At 36.3% G+C, this 18466-nt stretch overlaps 1 protein-coding gene and 1 long non-coding RNA gene across 2 annotated transcripts; one reads left to right on the top strand and one right to left on the bottom strand.

Annotated features, from left to right (window-relative positions):
- Window positions 1-116: 116 nt before the first annotated feature.
- LOC125273725 (ATP-dependent 6-phosphofructokinase, muscle type-like) lies at window positions 117-12897 on the top strand. The gene is made up of 22 exons (XM_048199364.1): window positions 117-313; window positions 2335-2408; window positions 2656-2733; window positions 4086-4275; window positions 5691-5856; window positions 5945-5989; window positions 6267-6375; window positions 6462-6557; window positions 6660-6752; window positions 6835-6960; window positions 8694-8758; window positions 8842-8905; window positions 9045-9191; window positions 9276-9346; window positions 9440-9527; window positions 9651-9803; window positions 9894-10058; window positions 10140-10201; window positions 10349-10460; window positions 10589-10688; window positions 11883-11988; window positions 12078-12897. The coding sequence occupies exons 1-22, from the start codon at window positions 229-231 to the stop codon at window positions 12202-12204; spliced, it is 2322 nt and encodes a 773-aa protein (XP_048055321.1). The 5' UTR covers window positions 117-228; the 3' UTR covers window positions 12205-12897.
- Window positions 12898-14763: 1866 nt separating this feature from the next.
- On the bottom strand, window positions 14764-16242 carry LOC125273727. The gene is made up of 4 exons (XR_007186119.1): window positions 16043-16242; window positions 15266-15355; window positions 15096-15161; window positions 14764-14900 (listed from the first exon to the last, which is right to left on the bottom strand). It is a non-coding gene; the product is annotated as an uncharacterized LOC125273727 (long non-coding RNA).
- Between the last annotated feature and the right edge of the window lie 2224 nt (window positions 16243-18466).

Raw genomic sequence — 18466 nt, 5'->3', positions numbered from 1 at the left:
GTGTTTTAAACAGAACACTAGAAGCACGTGGTGCAACTGCAGATAATTTTAAATTTAGTTATGACGTGGGTGGATACTGTGTGTGACACTGCATACCAGTGTAGGGGGTGTTTATACTGCTGTCACGCTCCCACTCATTCAGTCGGGAAGAGAGTGGTCTGATAGCGAGAGAAAGGTTGACAATTCACTTCACAATTTCTCTTGTCGTCCTCAGGCCATCTCGTCAATATGCAGCGTTCAGCACCTGTGGACCCCACAAAGATGGGTGTTGGAAGGGCCATTGCTGTCCTCACCTCTGGAGGAGATGCACAGGGTGAGGAAGTGTGTATTTGTGTGTACAGGCATTTATGGAGACTAACTCTGTGGATGTGGGTACAGAAAAATTTTGCTGATTCCTTTAAACAGTTTTGGGGTCCAACTTAAACTTCTTTAAGTTCTCACATACTGAATCTAGCAAATGAGTGCTTTAAAATATAACCTCTCCTCATTTTATTCTGTGACAACTTCATACAACAAAACACTTAATATGCCATTGTTCTTGTAGTTAATAGATGATTTGCTCATTAAGTTTCTGTGTACTACTAAAACTCTGGGGTCGGTGTGTTTTTTATTTTATTTATTTATTTATATTTTTTTTTTATAAATTCTCTTATGCTACCAAGGCTGTATTTATTTGATAGAAAAACAGTAATATTGTGAAATGTTATTACAATTTAAAATAATTGTTTAAATTTATTCCTGTAATGAAAGCTGAATTTTCAGCAGCCATTACTTCAGCCTTCAGTGTCACATGACCCTTCAGATATTATTCTAATATGCTGATTTGGTGCTCACAAAAAAACATTTCTTATTATTATCACAGTATTTTTTGTGATGAATATAAAATTCAAAAGCAGCATTTGTTTGAACTAGAATTTTTATGACATTATAAATGTCTTTACTGTCACTTTTGAAAAATTTAATGTGTCCCTGCTGAATTAAAATATTAATTTCTTTTTACGAAAAAACTTACAGACCCCAAACTTTTGAACATGAGTGTAGATGTTTTTGGGTAGTTGAGCATAACCACTACCTTTATTATTAGTATATTCAAAATACATCAAGATTTTAGGTTAAAATTTATATGAATGCATAAGGAAAAATATTTATTTTAACTTCAGCTAGTATCAGTTAAGTTTAAAATGAAAATCCTTTATCATTTTTCACCATCTTGTCATTCAAAACCTATGTATTTTTCTTCAGTGTTCATGGTACAAACTTTGTTCATGCTTCTGTGCATTCAAATTGTGTGCAATTTGTTCTCCTCCTTTTTGTCGTTGCGTAGATTTTGACCATATAAATCACAATCCTTTTGTTATATGGGAAAAGAGCAGCAAGGATATTCTGCTAAACGTCTCTTGTGTTTCATGAACTACATGAATAGCAGTTTGGAATGACATGAGAGTGAGCAAATGATGACATCATTTCCAGTTTTGGGAAAACTAGGAATGTAGGAAGGTTTTTCAACTGCAAAATCAATTTGCAGTTTCCTATTTTGCATTAAAATGCAAGGTATAAAGTCAAATGTGTGTGGTATTGAATTTGGGCATAACTTGATAGATGGTAATTTAAAGTGGTTGTGTTGGATCCTTGATTACCTGATTGAACTACCACCTCCTCATTTACTATAGCAGCCTTGTTGAATGAGCAACAGGAATCATATATCAGAGAGGTCATGAAAGGTGCTAAAGCTTTCACACTGACCTTTTATCCAACCTTTAGCAGTAGGAAAAAGAACCGACCTTTAACCTTATCTGGTACCAGCTGTAGAATAAGTCAAATAACTGTGTAATGTCAACTAGTCCTAGAAGAACCTTAACTATGGCCGTCCCATCCTTCTCTCTCCCTCTTACTCAATTCCTCCCCATGATCTCTCTGTCTCTCTCTCTGTTTGGGGGGTGTTATATTTAGCCGGTGACCTTTGGGGAAATGTGGTTGCTTTGGAGAGCTGGGCAATGAAGCTTGCCTGTTGTCCTCTCTGGTTCAATCTTAAATGAAACTTGAGCCACTTAGATTGCCCTTTTCAATGGGACCTAACCACCATGTGTGTTTGTGTGACCAGATGACAAGATAACAGGTTTGGAATAAAACCAAAAGCAGTTTCCAATCACACACTTTCCAGTTAATTAGTGGGTAGGATATGTTTCACGAGCAGTCACCAAAACTTATTAAATGCAATGCTTATGACAGATTAAAGAAAACCTTAGACCTATACTTCTGCATATCAATGTCTAGCAAGTCAAAATACTATAAAATATGTGCAATAATTATGACTCACTAATTATTATATCTCAGGCATGAATGCTGCTGTCCGAGCCACAGTGAGAGTTGGGATCTACACTGGTGCGAAAGTCTATTTTGTGCATGAGGTTTGTACATCTAAACACACATAAGAAATAAAGAATTAAAAGTGAAAGACTGACGTTCACTGCACACAAAAATTGAGAATTTGTAATTCTAATTCACTGTTATTCATTTATGCAGGAGAAATTCACTTCCTAATTCACTCAGCTCTTGCTCAATTCTAAGTCCACTCAATCTTTTTAAAGTCTATGCATTATGTAATGTGTATGTGTGCATTAAATTATGCATCCTCCAATTTCTGTGTGCGTCTAGGGTTATCAGGGCCTAGTCGATGGAGGAGATAACATTCGACAAGCAACTTGGGAGAGCGTGTCAATGATGCTGCAGCTGGTAATCTGATAATCTTTTCACTGTAATATTTTGGTAATCATATCATGTGTGTTTCCTATCAGCTGTTTAGAATCCAAACTAATGATCTGTGAATGAATCACTATTTATCTAATTGGTCAAATGGGTTTCCTGAAAGGTCTGAAATAGTTTGCGATTCAGTTTGATTCATTAAAGTTGTGTTCTGTAGCTCAGACAGTAGAGCATGGAGCTAGTAATGCCAAGGTCATGGTCCATCTTATTTTGCAACACGGAAGTAAAGGTGCGAGACTTCCAGTTCATTAGCCGCTATAGATAAATAACTAGAAGAATAACAAAGTGCAGTAAATGGTAAAATTATTTGTGATACAAACCAGTAGACGATACATTAAAATGATATGGTAAAAAAAAAACAGTTTGCAACATCAAGCAGCATAACAAGCTGTTTTGTACAGCTAAAAATAACTGGAAGCGGATGACACCGGAAGCCAGACATATTCAATTTACAAATGGCTGCTCCCACTTTTATGTTAAAAATAAGGTGGATATCTTCAATGCAATATATGTTGCTTTGGATAAAAGTGTACCTGTAAATGTAAATTCAAACAGTTCACTTACACACTGAATTGTTTGAAGTGGTTTAAAGGGATATTTTATAAGACGGAAAACAAAAACAGCACTGGATGAAGTGATATTTACCTAGTCCATTGTATGACACAAAATCGCATATCTCTTCTATTGATATGTGTGTCAGCAATGAAGCTGCTTTTTATTGTAAACAAGCAGCACACTTTGTACTATCCATATATCCAAAACAGTATCAAAAAAAGAGTATTAAAATATGGGGATGCTTTTTGATGGGTTCCTGTGCCCTAGTACTTATGAAATGCTACAAATGCTCTTGCCTTCAACATATGTTCTCATTGCATTTACTCTTGTCTTGTGCACACTTCAACACAATCAAACCATAAAAGAAACTAAAGGATGAGTGCATCAAGTTATTTTTGTATGTGTGTAAGAGATCATATTGCATGGTAGGCTATAACCACTGTGGTCTAGAACAAAATGCCAGAGTTCACCCAGAGATTTCTGCTTTTGAGACTTAGGGTAATATTATACACACACTAATGCCCACACCACACATTACCATGTGAGTAATAATGCTGATTGGCTGATGGCACCACAAAATCGCAGACAGTTTCAAAGCCTTGGTATCAAGCCAAACCTTAACACCTTGGCACCCTGCATTTTATGTAGTCAATAACCATCCACTGCACTTTAGTATCTTCCTCTGCCCACATCTCAAGTCATGTTAAATATTTGCCATTTTTGCTGAAGTGTCTGATTTCTGATTATTTATCTGTCTATTTTGTCAGGGGGGCACAGTCATTGGCAGTGCCCGCTGTCAGGACTTCCGCACTAAGGAGGGTAGAGCTAAAGCAGCATGCAACCTGGTGAAGTTGGGCATCACTAATCTGTGTGTAATTGGTGGAGATGGCAGCCTGACAGGTGCCAATGAATTCCGCAATGAGTGGAGTGAACTGCTCCAAATCTTGCTGAAAGCTGGTAGGACTACACCACACAGTAATCTATTACATCTGATGTTTTCAAACTTTATGTCCCCCATCATTCATTCATTAATTCATTCACTTTTACTCTGCAAGGCCATAACACATTTTGTTTTACTTCAAATAAATGCCGTTCTCTTAAACTTTCTATTCATCAATGATTCCTGAAAAAATGTATCACAATTTACATAAAAAACATTAGGCAGCAGTTTTCAACATTTATAATAACAAGAAATGTTTCATGAGCACCAAATCAGCATATTACAATGATTTCTTAAAGGGTTAGTTCACCCAAAAATGAATAGAATATCATTTATTACTCACCCTCATGTCATTCTACACCTGTAAGGCCTTCATTCATCTTCGGAACACAAATTAAGATATTTTTTGACTAAATCCGATAGCTCAGCGAGGCCTCTATAGACAGTAATGACATTTCCTCTCTCAAGATCCATAAAGGTACTAAAAACATATTTTAAACAGTTTGTGCTTGTTAAGTAGTTCTACCTTAATATTATAACGGGACATATATTGTGCAGCAAAAAAACAAAATAACGACTTTTCAACAATATAGTGATGGGCCGATTTTAAAACACTGCTTCGGAGCTTTACGAAGTGATTTCAGCAGTTTAGAAGTTTGATTGGAGATCCAAGTCACTGATTCGATTCGTAAAGCTCCGAAGCAGTGTTCTGATATCAGCCCATCACTATATTGTTAAAAAGTCATTATTTAGTTTTTTTGGTGCTCAAAAAGTGTTCTCATTGCTTTATAATATTAACGTAGAATTACTGAACTCGCATGAACTGTTTTAAATATGTTCTTAGTACCTTTATGGATCTTGAGAGAGGAAATGTCATTGCTTTGAATGCAGGCCTCACAGAGCCATCGGGTTTAATCAAAAATATCTTATATTTGTGTTCCGAAGATGAATGAAGTCCTTACGGGTGTGGAATGACATGAGGGTGAGTAATAAATGACATTATTTTCATTTTTGGGTGAACTAACCCTTTAAGGATCTGTAGACTGGAGTAATGGCTGAAAACATTCAGCTTTGCCATCACAGGAATAAATTACATATTAAAATGTATTCAATAGAAAACAGTTTAAATTTAAATTGTAATAATATTTCACAATATTACAGTTTTTACTGTATTTTTGATCACATAAATGCTGCCTAAGAGACTTCTTTCAGTTAAAAAATTTTACAGACCGCAAACATTTGAACAGTAGTGTATGGTAATCTTTCATAACATGTTTTGGCTTTGTAAATATATTAAATATGTATATAATATTTTGCACAATGTAAGACACTGTAACTTTATATAAATAGAGAGACTGCTGAGAAGATTCAATGTGTCAGTTATTAGAAAGATTTCAGAGAGAACCACACGTCTGTCTGTTTGTGCTCAAAGGCAAGATCACAGCAGAGGAGGCTAAACGTTCTTCTTATCTGAACATCGTTGGGATGGTTGGATCCATAGATAATGATTTCTGTGGTACAGACATGACCATTGGCACAGATTCAGCTCTTCACAGAATCATGGAAGTAGTAGATGCCATCACAACAACAGCTCAGAGGTATATCCAAACATACGTGTGTGTACATATGGTACTACACAGTTGCATTCTGAGCCTGACAACACATTGGTTTGTCTCTCATTTGCAGTCATCAAAGAACCTTTATTCTGGAAGTGATGGGGAGGCATTGTGGGTATGTTGCAGTATGGATGCATGATATATCATTCTGTTCCCATATTATTTGTTCTAAAATAACTGGGCGTATATAATATAAATAATATATATTTTTATATTTTATTTTATTTCAGTTATTTATTTTGTTTCAAGTAATGAAAATTTAGCAAAACAAAAATAGTTTTAGCTATAATGAACATAGCTAACTATAATAGCCCTGGTTACCATAATGCAGTGTTTCTCTAATGTTCTTCCTCTAACCAAGAGTATATGTTCATGTTTATGTGTAAATATAGGTATTTGGCATTAGTCACTGCCCTGTCTTGTGGTGCTGACTGGGTTTTTATCCCTGAGATGCCTCCAGATGAAGGATGGGAGGACCACCTGTGCAGAAGACTTACTTATGTAACATCTATAAACATAACTGCCTTACTTATCATCATAGTCAGCATCATAATCATTAATTGCGATTATCTGTCTTAATTGTGCAGCAAAGAAGCATTGGCCATCGTTTGAATGTCATCATTGTGGCAGAAGGGGCTTTGGATCGTCACGGCAAACCCATCACCTGTGACATTATCAAGAACGTAAGCTGCACACTGCCTCATAAAATATGATCATAGTGATTTTTTTTTTATCAGCTGGTACTTGACAGGACTAATTCTTCATGTATGTTTGTGTTTGTTTAGCTGGTCACTAAGAAACTTGGCTTTGACACACGGGCCACTATTCTGGGTCATGTGCAGAGAGGAGGAACACCTTCAGCCTTTGACAGAATCTTGGTATGATCAGAATTCAGATTATGTTCTGATAGCATTTTTTTATTTGATGCATATGTAACACGCATTTCTTTCTTGTTCTCAGGGCAGTAGAATGGGGGTGGAGGCTGTGATGGCATTGCTGGAGGCCACTCCTGACACCCCTGCATGTGTGGTCAGTCTGTCTGGAAACATGGCTGTTCGACTGCCCCTCATGGAGTGTGTTCAAGTGGTAAGCAGCCATAGACACATCCTGACTTCCTGGCTGCATAGTTATTTTATGTTTGATGTATTTAGATGCGGTAGTCCAAATCAAATACAAATAACTGTTTTCCCAAACCAGTTATTAAAGGGTTAGTTCACCCAAAAATGAAATTTCTGTCATTAAGTACTCACTCTCGTGTCATAGGAGGAGACTGACAGGGTAAAGAAGAAATTGTTCAATAAAGTTGTTATTTTTGTTTTGTTTATGTGCACAAAAAGTATTCATGTCTCTTCATAACATTAAGGTTGAACCACTGTAGTCACATGGACTATTTTTATTATGTATTTACTACTTTTCTGGACCTTAAATGATGGTAATTATGTTGCTTTACGTTGCTTTGTTCAAAAATACAGTAAAAACGGTAATATTGTAAAAAGTCTTTTTTCAATTTAAAATAACTGTACTCTATTTAAGTATATTTTAAAATGTAATTTCACAATATACTAAAAAAGAGAACAGTTATTTAGTAACAGTCTTTAGTGTCACATCTTTCATTAAGATTCCTGATTCTACAGAAATCATTCTAATATGCTGATTTGGTGCTCAAGAAACATTTATTAATATTAACCCAAAAATGAAAATTCTGTCATTTATTATTTACCCTCATGCCGTTCCACACCCGCAAGACCTTCGTTAATCTTCGGAACACAAATTAAGATATTTTAGTTGAAATCCGATGGCTCCGTGAGGCCTTCATAGGGAGCAATGACATTTCCTCTCTCAAGATCCATAAAGGTACTAAAAACATATTTAAATCAGTTCATGTGAGTACAGTGGTTCAATATTAATATTATAAAGCGACGAGAATATTTTTGGCGCGCCAAAAAAACAAAATAACGACTTATTTAGTGATGGCCGATTTCAAAACACTGCTTCAGGAAGCATCGGAGCACAAATGAATCAGTGTATCGAATCTGCTGTTCGGAGCACCAAAGTCACGTGATTTCAGCCGTTGGCAGTTTGACACACGATCTGAATCATGAATCTGTGCTCCTAAGCTTCCTGAAGCATTGTTTTGAAATCGACCATCACTTTATAAGTCGTTATTTTGTTTTTTTTGGCGCACCAAAAATATTCTCGTCGCTTTATAATATTAATATTGAACCACTGTACTCACATGAACCGATTTAAATATGTTTTTAGTACCTTTATGGATCTTGAGAGAGGAAATGTCATTGCTGGCTATGGAGGCCTCACTGAGCCATCGGATTTCAACTAAAATATCTTAATTTGTGTTCCAAAGATTAACGAAGGTCTTACGGGTGTGGAATGGCATGAGGGTAAGTAATAAATGACAGAATTTTCATTTTTGGGTGAACTAACTCTTTAAGTTGTGCTGTTTAATATTCTTGTGGAAATCATGATACCCTTTTTTTTCAGGATTCTTTGATGAATAGAAAGTTGAAAAGAACAGCATTTATTTAAAATAGAACATTTTGATACAATATAAAATTATTTACGGTTTCTTTTTAATCTAATTTAATGAATCTTTGCTGAATAAAAGCATTATTTTATTAAAAAAAAGAATCTTACTGACCCTAAACTTTTGAATGGTAGTGTAATTTTATATAACATTTAATATATTATTTTATATTTTATTTTATTTTCTGACTCAATTTGATGCAGATGTTTGGTTTATTCATTTGTACACTCATTAAGCGATTTAATTTGTAATACTTCTTGTTCTCTCTTTTTTTTAGACAAAAGAAGTGACCAAAGCTATGGCAGAGGGCAGGTTTGAGGAAGCTGTTAAGCTCAGGGGAAAGTGAGTTCTTTATCCTTGTTTTACTTTCTTTCTTTCTTTTTGCTAATTAAACTTGTGACTGATTTGCTGTTTCTCTTCTGCAGGAGTTTTGAAAACAATTGGAACACATATAAACTCTTGGCCCATGTGTCTGCCCCAGCCGTGAAGGTGCGTAACAACATATGAATAATTTAATCATTCAGTTTATCCTATTTGTTAGCCTTTACTCCTGATATGTATGAATTTCTCTTCTATGTATTGATTTATTTTTGATGTCATCATCTTCTTCTTTCCATCTTTCCTTTAGAGTAATATAAACATAGCTATACTGAACGTGGGAGCTCCGTGTGCAGGAATGAACGCAGCAGTTCGTTCAACAGTCAGAATCGGTATCCTTCAAGGACACAGCATGCTAGCTGTACATGACGGCTTCGATGGACTTGCACATGGAACTGTAAAGTATTTAACATACATGAGGAATCCATGAGCCCATATGAAGAAATGGCTTCTCTTTATTTTAAACTCTTATCTCCTGCAGATTGAACCAATAGATTGGGGCTATGTGGGAGGCTGGACAGGCAAAGGCGGTTCTATTTTAGGAACCAAAAGGTATAAAACTACCCCAAACTTGTGTATGTAGTGTGTGCGACAGCATTTAGTTGTTATTTTTGTATCTCTTTCTTTCTCCCTCTCTCCCTGGAGGTCACTGCCGGCTAGTATGATTGAAGACATCAGTCTGAATATAGCCAAGTTTAACATTCATGCCCTGGTTATCATCGGAGGTTTTGAGGTGAGAAAATCTCAAATACTACTGCCAAATGAAATAAAATATTTGAAATCCTTTTATTTGTCCACTGGCTACTACCTCACCTTGCCGTTTCCTTCTTACACACACTCTCTCTCGCTTGTTTAGGCCTTTGTTGGAGGTTTGGAATTAGTGACTGCCAGAGAAAAATATGAGGAGTTGTGTATTCCCCTGGTTGTTATTCCAGCTACTGTGTCTAATAACGTTCCTGGATCAGACTTCAGCATCGGTGCTGATACTGCGCTAAATACTATAACGACTGTGAGAAACAACACACTATAAAATTGTAATATACAATTCACAGACGTGTCCCCAACTATATGTTTAATCATCTGTTTTGTGTCTTTTAAGACATGCGATAGGATCAAGCAATCCGCCGCTGGAACAAAGCGCAGGGTTTTCATCATTGAAACAATGGGGGGATTTTGTGGATATCTGGCAACCATGGCAGGACTGGCTGCGGGGGCTGATGCTGCTTATATCTATGAAGATCCATTTGGCATTCACGACCTGGAGGTGAGGAATGTTTGGTTGGGTTGATGCTAGGATATGTGTCATTTTGTTTGTTTTTAACTTAAATTTTTGGTTGGGAAATAGACAAATGTGGAGCACTTATTGGAAAAGATGAAGACCACAGTGAAAAGAGGCCTCATCCTCAGGTTGGTCAATTTGTCACACTATCTGTTACTGAATCTTTTCGCTCTTTCTTTCTCATTCAGTCAACTTCTGTGGTAATCTAGACAAATGACTCAAGTCTTATGTGATTCTTGTGCCAGCACTCTAATAAAATCACTGTTTTCCCTTAGGAATGAGAAATGTAATGCAAACTACACTACAGATTTTCTCTTCAGCTTGTACTCAGAAGAGGGCAAAGGAGTTTTTGACTGCCGTAAGAATGTGCTTGGGCACATGCAACAGGTCTGTGTGTACAATAATCATATTATTCTGTGTTTTTGGCCTGTGTTTTTGAACATTATTGCTGAGCTGGGATTTCCCTTGTTATCGTCTCTGGGCTCAATTGCTAACTTTTCTCATGGTGTTTTCAGGGTGGAACGCCTACGCCGTTTGACAGGAACTTTGGCACAAAGATGGGTGCTAAAGCGGTGTTGTGGTTGACTGATAAACTGAAGGAGTGTTACAGACATGGTGAGTGAACAATAATTTAAATGACTGAGAAATAGGTTTGAATTGTTTAAATTTACAGCACTTTCCATGAATGGGTTACAAAATAGTGACTGAAGTTTTACACACGTGTGTGTGTGTAATAATATTAAATATTTAAATATTATTTAATAAATAATAAGAATAATTACACAACATATTTTACTGCAATAAATTGAATATCAGTATACTTTAAAGGATTAGTTCACTTTCAAATAAAAATTTCCTGATAATTTACTCAAACCCATGTCATCCAAGATGTCAAAAAGAAATTAAGGTTTTTGATGAAAACATTCCAGGATTTTTCTCCATATAGTGGACTTCAATGGAGCCTAAATGGTTGAAGGTCAAAATTAGTTTCAGTGCAGCTTCAATGCCTACTACGTGATCCCACACGAGAAATAAGGGCCTTATCTAGAGAAACCATTGTTCATTTTCAAAAAAAATAATAAAATAAAATAAAAATTTAGCTCTCTTCTTCTTCTCTATTTGAATTCCAGCAGTGTAGACACTGCTAAGTGTATTACTGCCCTCCTCAGGTCAAAGTTTGAACTAAATTGTCATATACAATATGCTAGTGTAAGTATATAACAATTAGTTCAAACTTTGATCTGAGGAGGGCAGTAATACACTTAGCAGTGTCTACGAATTCTAATAGAGAAGAAGAAGAGAGCTAGTTCAAGATGAGCATTTATGGTTAAAACGTATAGAATTTTTTAGGAAAATGAGCGATCGTTTCTCTAGATAAGACCCTTATTCCTCGTCTGGTATCGTTTAAAGCCCTTTGAAGCTGCAATGAAACTGAAGTCCACTGAAGTCCACTATATGGAGAAAAATCCTGGAATGTTTTCATCAAAAACCTTAATTTCTTTTCGACTAAAGAAAGAAGGACATGGACATCTTGGATGACATGGGGGTGAGTAAATTATCAGGAAATTTTTAATTTGAAAGTGAACTAATCCTTTAATGCTAGGTTGATTTTATCTTAGATATTAGTTGATTTAATATATCTAATAATTTTCACAATCTTGAGATTATCTAATGCATAAAAAAAACAATGAAACACCAAAATGTACTACATTCATTGAAAGTGCCTTACATAAAACCTGACTGTAACTGTGTGTGAATAATGTTCTCTTTCTGTCTTTCCATAAACATCTTTCACTCTCGTATGAGCAGGCCGTATCTTTGCTAACACACCAGACTCTGCCTGTGTTCTGGGAATGAGGAAGAGAGCCATGATCTTCCAGCCACTCGCTGATCTCAAAGAGGACACTGACTTTGAGTAAGTGATCCCTGTTTCATTTTACCGTTGTTTCAGTGCATCGTACACATTGTCATTCACTGAGTGAATCCCACCCGTTTCTGTTCCAGACATCGTATACCGAAGACACAGTGGTGGCTGAAGCTTAGGCCCATTCTCAAGATTCTGGCCAAATACAAGATCAATTTGGACACCTCAGAAACAGCTACGATGGAGCATGTTATTAAGAAGAGATGAGCATTCTAGACACACACTGAATTACAATGGGATGAAAAAAATATCTTAGTATAAAAGAATAACCCTAATGTTCACAAGAATAATCACCCTAATGTTCTTCCAAAACCACGTGAACACAAAAGGAAATACGGGTTACATGAGTGACTAAATAATAACAGAATTTACATTTTGGGGGGGAACTAAGTACAAAACCCACAAATTTTCACTCTCAGATGTATTTTTACCATTTCACCACTAGATTTCTCAATTTTGGATCATATCTGGCCCACAATAAATTAAACTGTCAGACTAAATGAAACCTGTTTAGATGCATTCACTGAACACAGAAAAGTACTATTTGAACAGTCACATAAATATCAATAACATTGCCAGAGAAATCCAATTTATGGCATTGCATATTTTCAGTGCTTTGTTGATTTTTTTTTTTTTTTTTTTTTTTTTTCTGAAAGGCCAATATATTATTCAGCTTCATTTTATAAATTGTGAGACATCGAGTGCCCAATTTTTCTTGTGTATATCCCCCACCCCCCCAAAAAATCTGTATAATATTTAAATATCAAAATTAAAATAAAATCAAGTACTCTTATCTTACCACCCAATATTTTCCAAAACCTTCCATCCTGAAGAGAGATATGTCTAATCTAATGCATCATCACATTTATGTGGTGGCAAAATAAAGATGCTTGTCCAAAACTGTTTTTTTGTTGTATCATAATTTTCATATTACGAACAAATGTTTGATTCAAATACTTCAGGAGTTACTCAACATGTCCAATAGCTGAAAACTTGATGCTGAAGACAGGGTGCGCGAACTACGGGGGAGCTAGGGGGAGCTCGGCTCCCCTTAATAAGACATAGGCTCCCCTGGAAACGTGATTTGTGAAATTTTGGGGCGTCTCAAAAAATATTGACAATGTGTTATTTTGACGTGCAAATCCAGTTTTGTGTAGTGTGATCATCGTGGATTATTATGTGTAAAATTGTAAAAATATCATTCTTTCGTGCATGACGGCGATTTAAACCTAATTCACTTCAATAAAGACAACTATACATGCTATTCTTGTCATGAGCATCAAGGTGTGGGGGCGCTGCGGTGCAAATTCCACTCATGTTTAGTACGTTAACTCGAACAGCAAAGGAAACGTGAACTCAAAGACAGTGACAGTGACATATAATTAAAAATCACGCTAAGTATTGTAAATAAATTATATATACTTAAAATAATTGTGTAAGTAGTAAAGGAATACAAACGCAAACGGGCGTTTTAAGTTTAGAAACATTTTGAGTCACTCCTCCCTTGCCTCACAGTGGTTTGGTCCACCGCGCACGTCACACTTGTGTGTCCGGCGGCGCCGGCGGGAGAGCACAGTGTGGGTACCATAGACTGTAAGGTGGGTACACGATCCGTGCCACCTGCACGATCCGTTTCACGCATGCGCGTAATTACGTAGTAGAAAACGTCACGGTTTTCCTACACTATTGGTACCTACTAATGAAACACTTGACGGTAAGGCGGCACATTTGTGTTACGTTAGTTGTATTGTGTTTAACATTTAACAGCGGGTCTATTTTGATGCTTTTAAATGTAGCTTAGACTGTGCATAACGATGTGTTTACGTGGTTGCCAATCCAAAATAATAAAGGAGTTGTGAGTCGTTACATGAACATACATGATCAGTTTCCTCCATACTCTCCTTTGCGATTCATTGCTGGTATAAGGCCTAACTTACTTAATTTGCCGTGTTTTGGTCTGAGGTCAGTAGTATTGACAAAGTCGGTTTGTGTCGTTTTTTTATTAAAAGCTGCTAATAGTTAACTTTTAAGTTGACTAATTTGTATTAGTATGGGTCTATATAGGCTAATATATATCTATATCATCTAAATGAGGAAAATAACCCCTTCAATGTTGTTTACAGAAGACAATAAGGAACATAATATGCATTTCTGCCAAGACTATCTGCACTTACATGAAAAAAGAACTACAAACAAGTAGGGCTGGGCCCCCCCCCAATAGTATGTTCCTGCACAACCGGAGGACCGCAGATCTAGGACCGCAGTTCTAGGACCCTAGTTTTTCGTGACAGCGCCACCTACCGTACTGGATGATATAGCGATGGCTGCAGTTTCAGGACCGCAGTTCTAGGGCCCTGTTGGTTGTTTGTAGTCATGTTTGTATATATCATCAATATATTAATCTCAGTAGTATTTGTTTTTAAATGTGATTTTTGATTCAAAATGCAGCAGAGGTTAATTACTAAGTGTGCTTTGAGTCACAATTTTAAATTTAAACATGAATTTACACAAAATATAAATGAAAATTGTATATCAATTTTAAAACAATTGTAAAAAATTGAGAACTTTAAAAGTCTTAGTCTCTTGAATTATAAAGTATATTGATTAACCTCCTTAAAGTGAATTAGCTCATTATCAGGTAAGTTAAAGTTGGAATCAGCGTATGCAGTCACTAAATTACAGCCGATATTTTAAAGGTTGTTGAGAGGCAAGACAAGACACAAGAATGATTCAAGAATGTTTGTTTGTATTATATATATATATATATATATATATATATATATATATATATATATATATATATATATATATATATATATAATGTCATTTTTGCGACAACAGCACCAAAGCGAACCCTTTTTCCATCAGTTGCTGCATGGATAGAATGGCTGTAGGCTTCAACTCTAGAGAAAGATAGAGCGAGAGACAGAGAGAGAGAGATAAATAAGAAACGTTTGTTTAACATATTCAACTGGAATATATATGATTTAACACTTATGCACTGTTGGAGTTTTAGAGAGAGAGCCAAACAGAATATTCACGTTACTGACATCAAATTACAAACTTCAAATGTCTAAGTACATAAGAGCAATACCCACCAATTGAATGGTCTCCCTTCTTTCCTCAATTGTTTGTCAATCTTTCTATTAAATTCTTCCACTTCACTGAAATAGTTATCAGAAAACAATCACTTTTGTGATAACAGAAATATCAGTAGCAAAATGGTGCACTAGGCATTGTGCAAAAATAATTCATATTGTACTCTGACCTGAAATGATAATCTGGACCAGAAAGGAAGACCTCCTCAGCCTCCTGCAAGGACAAATTCCGGAGGGCAGCCCAGGGCATATATGATGGCCTATGAAAAACATTAATATAAATATGGGACAGGGATCTCCCTTTTTGGATTGTTATATGCATCTTGAAAAAGAGAGAGCCTACTTGTTAGAATATTTTAAGATCATGAAAATATCCCTAGTGCCTTTTTTAATCATCTGTCCTACAATGAGCCTAACCAAATCCATAAAATCACTTCATATTGGCCATGCAGAACATGACAGAAACTAACACATGATAACAATGGACTGTATGTGGAGTAGGCCTGCAGATTAGGCCAAACGCCTCATTCATCATTGCAAAACAATGCCAAAACAACAGGCTAAAACACAGTGCAACTAGGCAGTTTAATTATGAAAGATATTTTATACTTAAATATGGTAAAACAACGAATATTAAGCCACTATTCACACTAATACATTAAGCTGCAGGTAAATCTTACAAACCTTACATCAACCATGCTCTTGTCATCTGATAAGTTTAATTAATGTGCTGGCTAGATTCACTTATAATACTTCGTCATTAAAACTCAACAAGGATTTATGAAATCATGGCCACGAATTAACATCGTAGTAATTAATAAAACTAGCTCACAAATTCTTAATTTGGTGGGAATTAATTATTAATTCATAGTTAGCAGTTCTCAATATGTAAGCTTCGCACCGTTTAAACGTTATAAAATAAAACTTAATTAAATATCGGTACTCACCGTCTGATTGCTGTCCACGTTGTCCATCTTTAATTAGTGTTGATCCAGTACGGTAGGTGGCGCTGTCACGAAAAACTAGGGTCCTGGAACTGCGGTCCTAGAACTGCGGTCCTGAAACTGCAGCCTCCGGTTGTGCAGGAATACCCTTCTCGGGCTGGGCGATATATCGCATGCGATTCTCACGCGCATTTCGTCAGTAAAGCCGGTTCCCTGATTACCGCTAAATCGCCATCACCTGCTTTCAAATGAAGCGCCATTTAACAGACAGAGCCGTAGTTCACTGATAAGCCACGCAATATCACGTTCATATCGCAGATGAATCGCCTTCGATAATGAACGCGATATTTGCGTGGCTTATCAGTGAACTACGGCTCTGTCTGTTAAATGGCGCTTCATTTGAAAGCAGGTGATGGCGATTTAGCGGTAATCAGGGAACCGGCTTTACTGACGAAATGCGCGTGAGAATCGCATGCGATATATCGCCCAGCCCTACAAACAAGTGTGGAGAAACGTTATAGAGTATTTCAAACTGACAATGGAAATGACTTGAAAGAAGCATGTGTGCACACAGAAGTTTTATTTAAGACTAAAAATGATCTCTCTCTCTCTCTCTCTCTCTCTCTCTAACTCTCACACACACACACACACACACACACACACACACACACACACACACACACACACACACAGAACGGATCGTGCAGGTCATGCAAAACAGAATTATCTTCTTCTTCTTCTTCTTCTTCTTCTTGTTATATGGCCATTCACTCCTTTGGAGTATTACCGCCACCTACTGTATAACTTATTTACTTGCATGGGTGATGTATCTGTATAATTTTTATTTAATTGCCCCACCCACCCCCAAAGGATCAGATCCCATGCTTTAACTGGCGCTGCGTGTTCAGCTCCTCCAGCTTCCACAGTAGGCTCCTCACTCTCTGAGATGGGTGAGAGCATTACTACATCTATATCCTATGCTCTAATCCTGTACACTTTAAAAAGATTACAACCGCCATATATACCTGATTATCTCTCAAACCCTTTCCCAATAGGTCAGCTACACTCACTGGTTTATTCTTTATGTTACTGAAAAGACTATTACGCTCATCATGATATTTATTACACTTAAAAAACACATGCTCTATTGTTTCTAATACATCACACATACCACTTTCATGCTTCCCCATTATTGCAAGTGTTGACTTTAATCCTGTATGTCCAAACCTTAATCTTGATATCATAACTTCTTCCTTTCTATGTCTTCCATAAAACTGTCCATTTTTTCTTACTGATTTTTCAATATTATAATACCATCTGCCTGTACTACTATTTTCCCACCTTTGTTGCCACAGTTTTATTATTTCCTTATTTATCACTGATTTTACCTCACTTCTTCCCAGGGGTACCTTAATATCCACCAAGTTTTTCTTTAATGCTTCTTTTGCTAATTGATCAGCCTTTTCATTCCCTACTATCCCTATGTGTGCTGGTACCCAACAGAAATATACTACTATACCCTCTGCTTTCAGTCTGTATAATAATGTATAAATTTCCACCAACAGGTCTTCTCTATCAGTTCTTGTTGACATTATACTTTTGAGAGCTGATGAAGAATCTGAGCAAATTACAACCCTATTTGGCTTAACCTGTTCAACCCACTGCAATCCTACTATTATAGCACTTAATTTTGTGGAATATACAGATAATTTATCACTTAATCTTAAGATTATTTGTGACTTAAATCTGGGAATATACACTCCTATACCCACTTTCTGACTCACTGGGTCCTTAGATCCATCTGTATAAATCTGTATAAAAGAATAAAATGTTTCTCTCATAAAACCACTGATTTCAAAACTATTACTATACCCTTCTTCTTTTTCCCGGGCATCTAATAATCTCATTTCAACAACAGGTTCAGTAATATTCCATACTGCTACACCATGTAGTGGTATATTAGGACAGATAACTTCACCCTTCAGGTCACACTCCTTGACCCATTGCTCATATTTCCATCCAAAACTATTTCCTCCATTTTTTTTATATTCCCAGCAATCTTTTAAAACTGTTCGTGTATGGTGATTTCTTTCACTTCCCTGTAGATTAACCCAATACATCAAAGAAATTTTCTCTCTTCTCAAATCTAATGGCATCTCCCCCATTTCGACCCTGATGGCATCTAAAGGGGTTGATCTTATTGCCCCACAACAGATTCTAAGTGCTTTAGATTGAATATTTTCCAATTTCTTCATCTCTAATTTAGATCCAGCCCCATACACTATACATCCATAATCTATACTAGAGCGAATTAATGCTTGATATACATGCAATAATGATCTCTTGCTTGCTCCCCATTCATACTTGGATATTGCTACCATGCAATTTATTATACCTTTACATTTATTTTCAATTTTCTTAATATGT

The sequence above is a fragment of the Megalobrama amblycephala genome, linkage group LG8 (genome assembly GCF_018812025.1).
Source record: "Megalobrama amblycephala isolate DHTTF-2021 linkage group LG8, ASM1881202v1, whole genome shotgun sequence".
In the NCBI taxonomy this organism is placed as follows: Eukaryota; Metazoa; Chordata; class Actinopteri; order Cypriniformes; family Xenocyprididae; genus Megalobrama; species Megalobrama amblycephala.
The sequence above is the reverse complement of the archived record's forward strand: the minus strand, read 5'-3'. Positions and strand labels throughout refer to the sequence as shown.

Bases quoted from the DNA above. Each gene is read 5' to 3' on its own strand.
- LOC125273725 (XM_048199364.1), top strand. From the start codon at position 229: ATGCAGCGTTCAGCACCTGTGGACCCCACAAAGATGGGTGTTGGAAGG. The intron at 8,906-9,044 runs GTGCGTAACAAC...TCTTTCCTTTAG, and splicing joins TGTCTGCCCCAGCCGTGAAG to AGTAATATAAACATAGCTAT. The intron at 10,461-10,588 runs GTCTGTGTGTAC...TGGTGTTTTCAG, and splicing joins TGCTTGGGCACATGCAACAG to GGTGGAACGCCTACGCCGTT.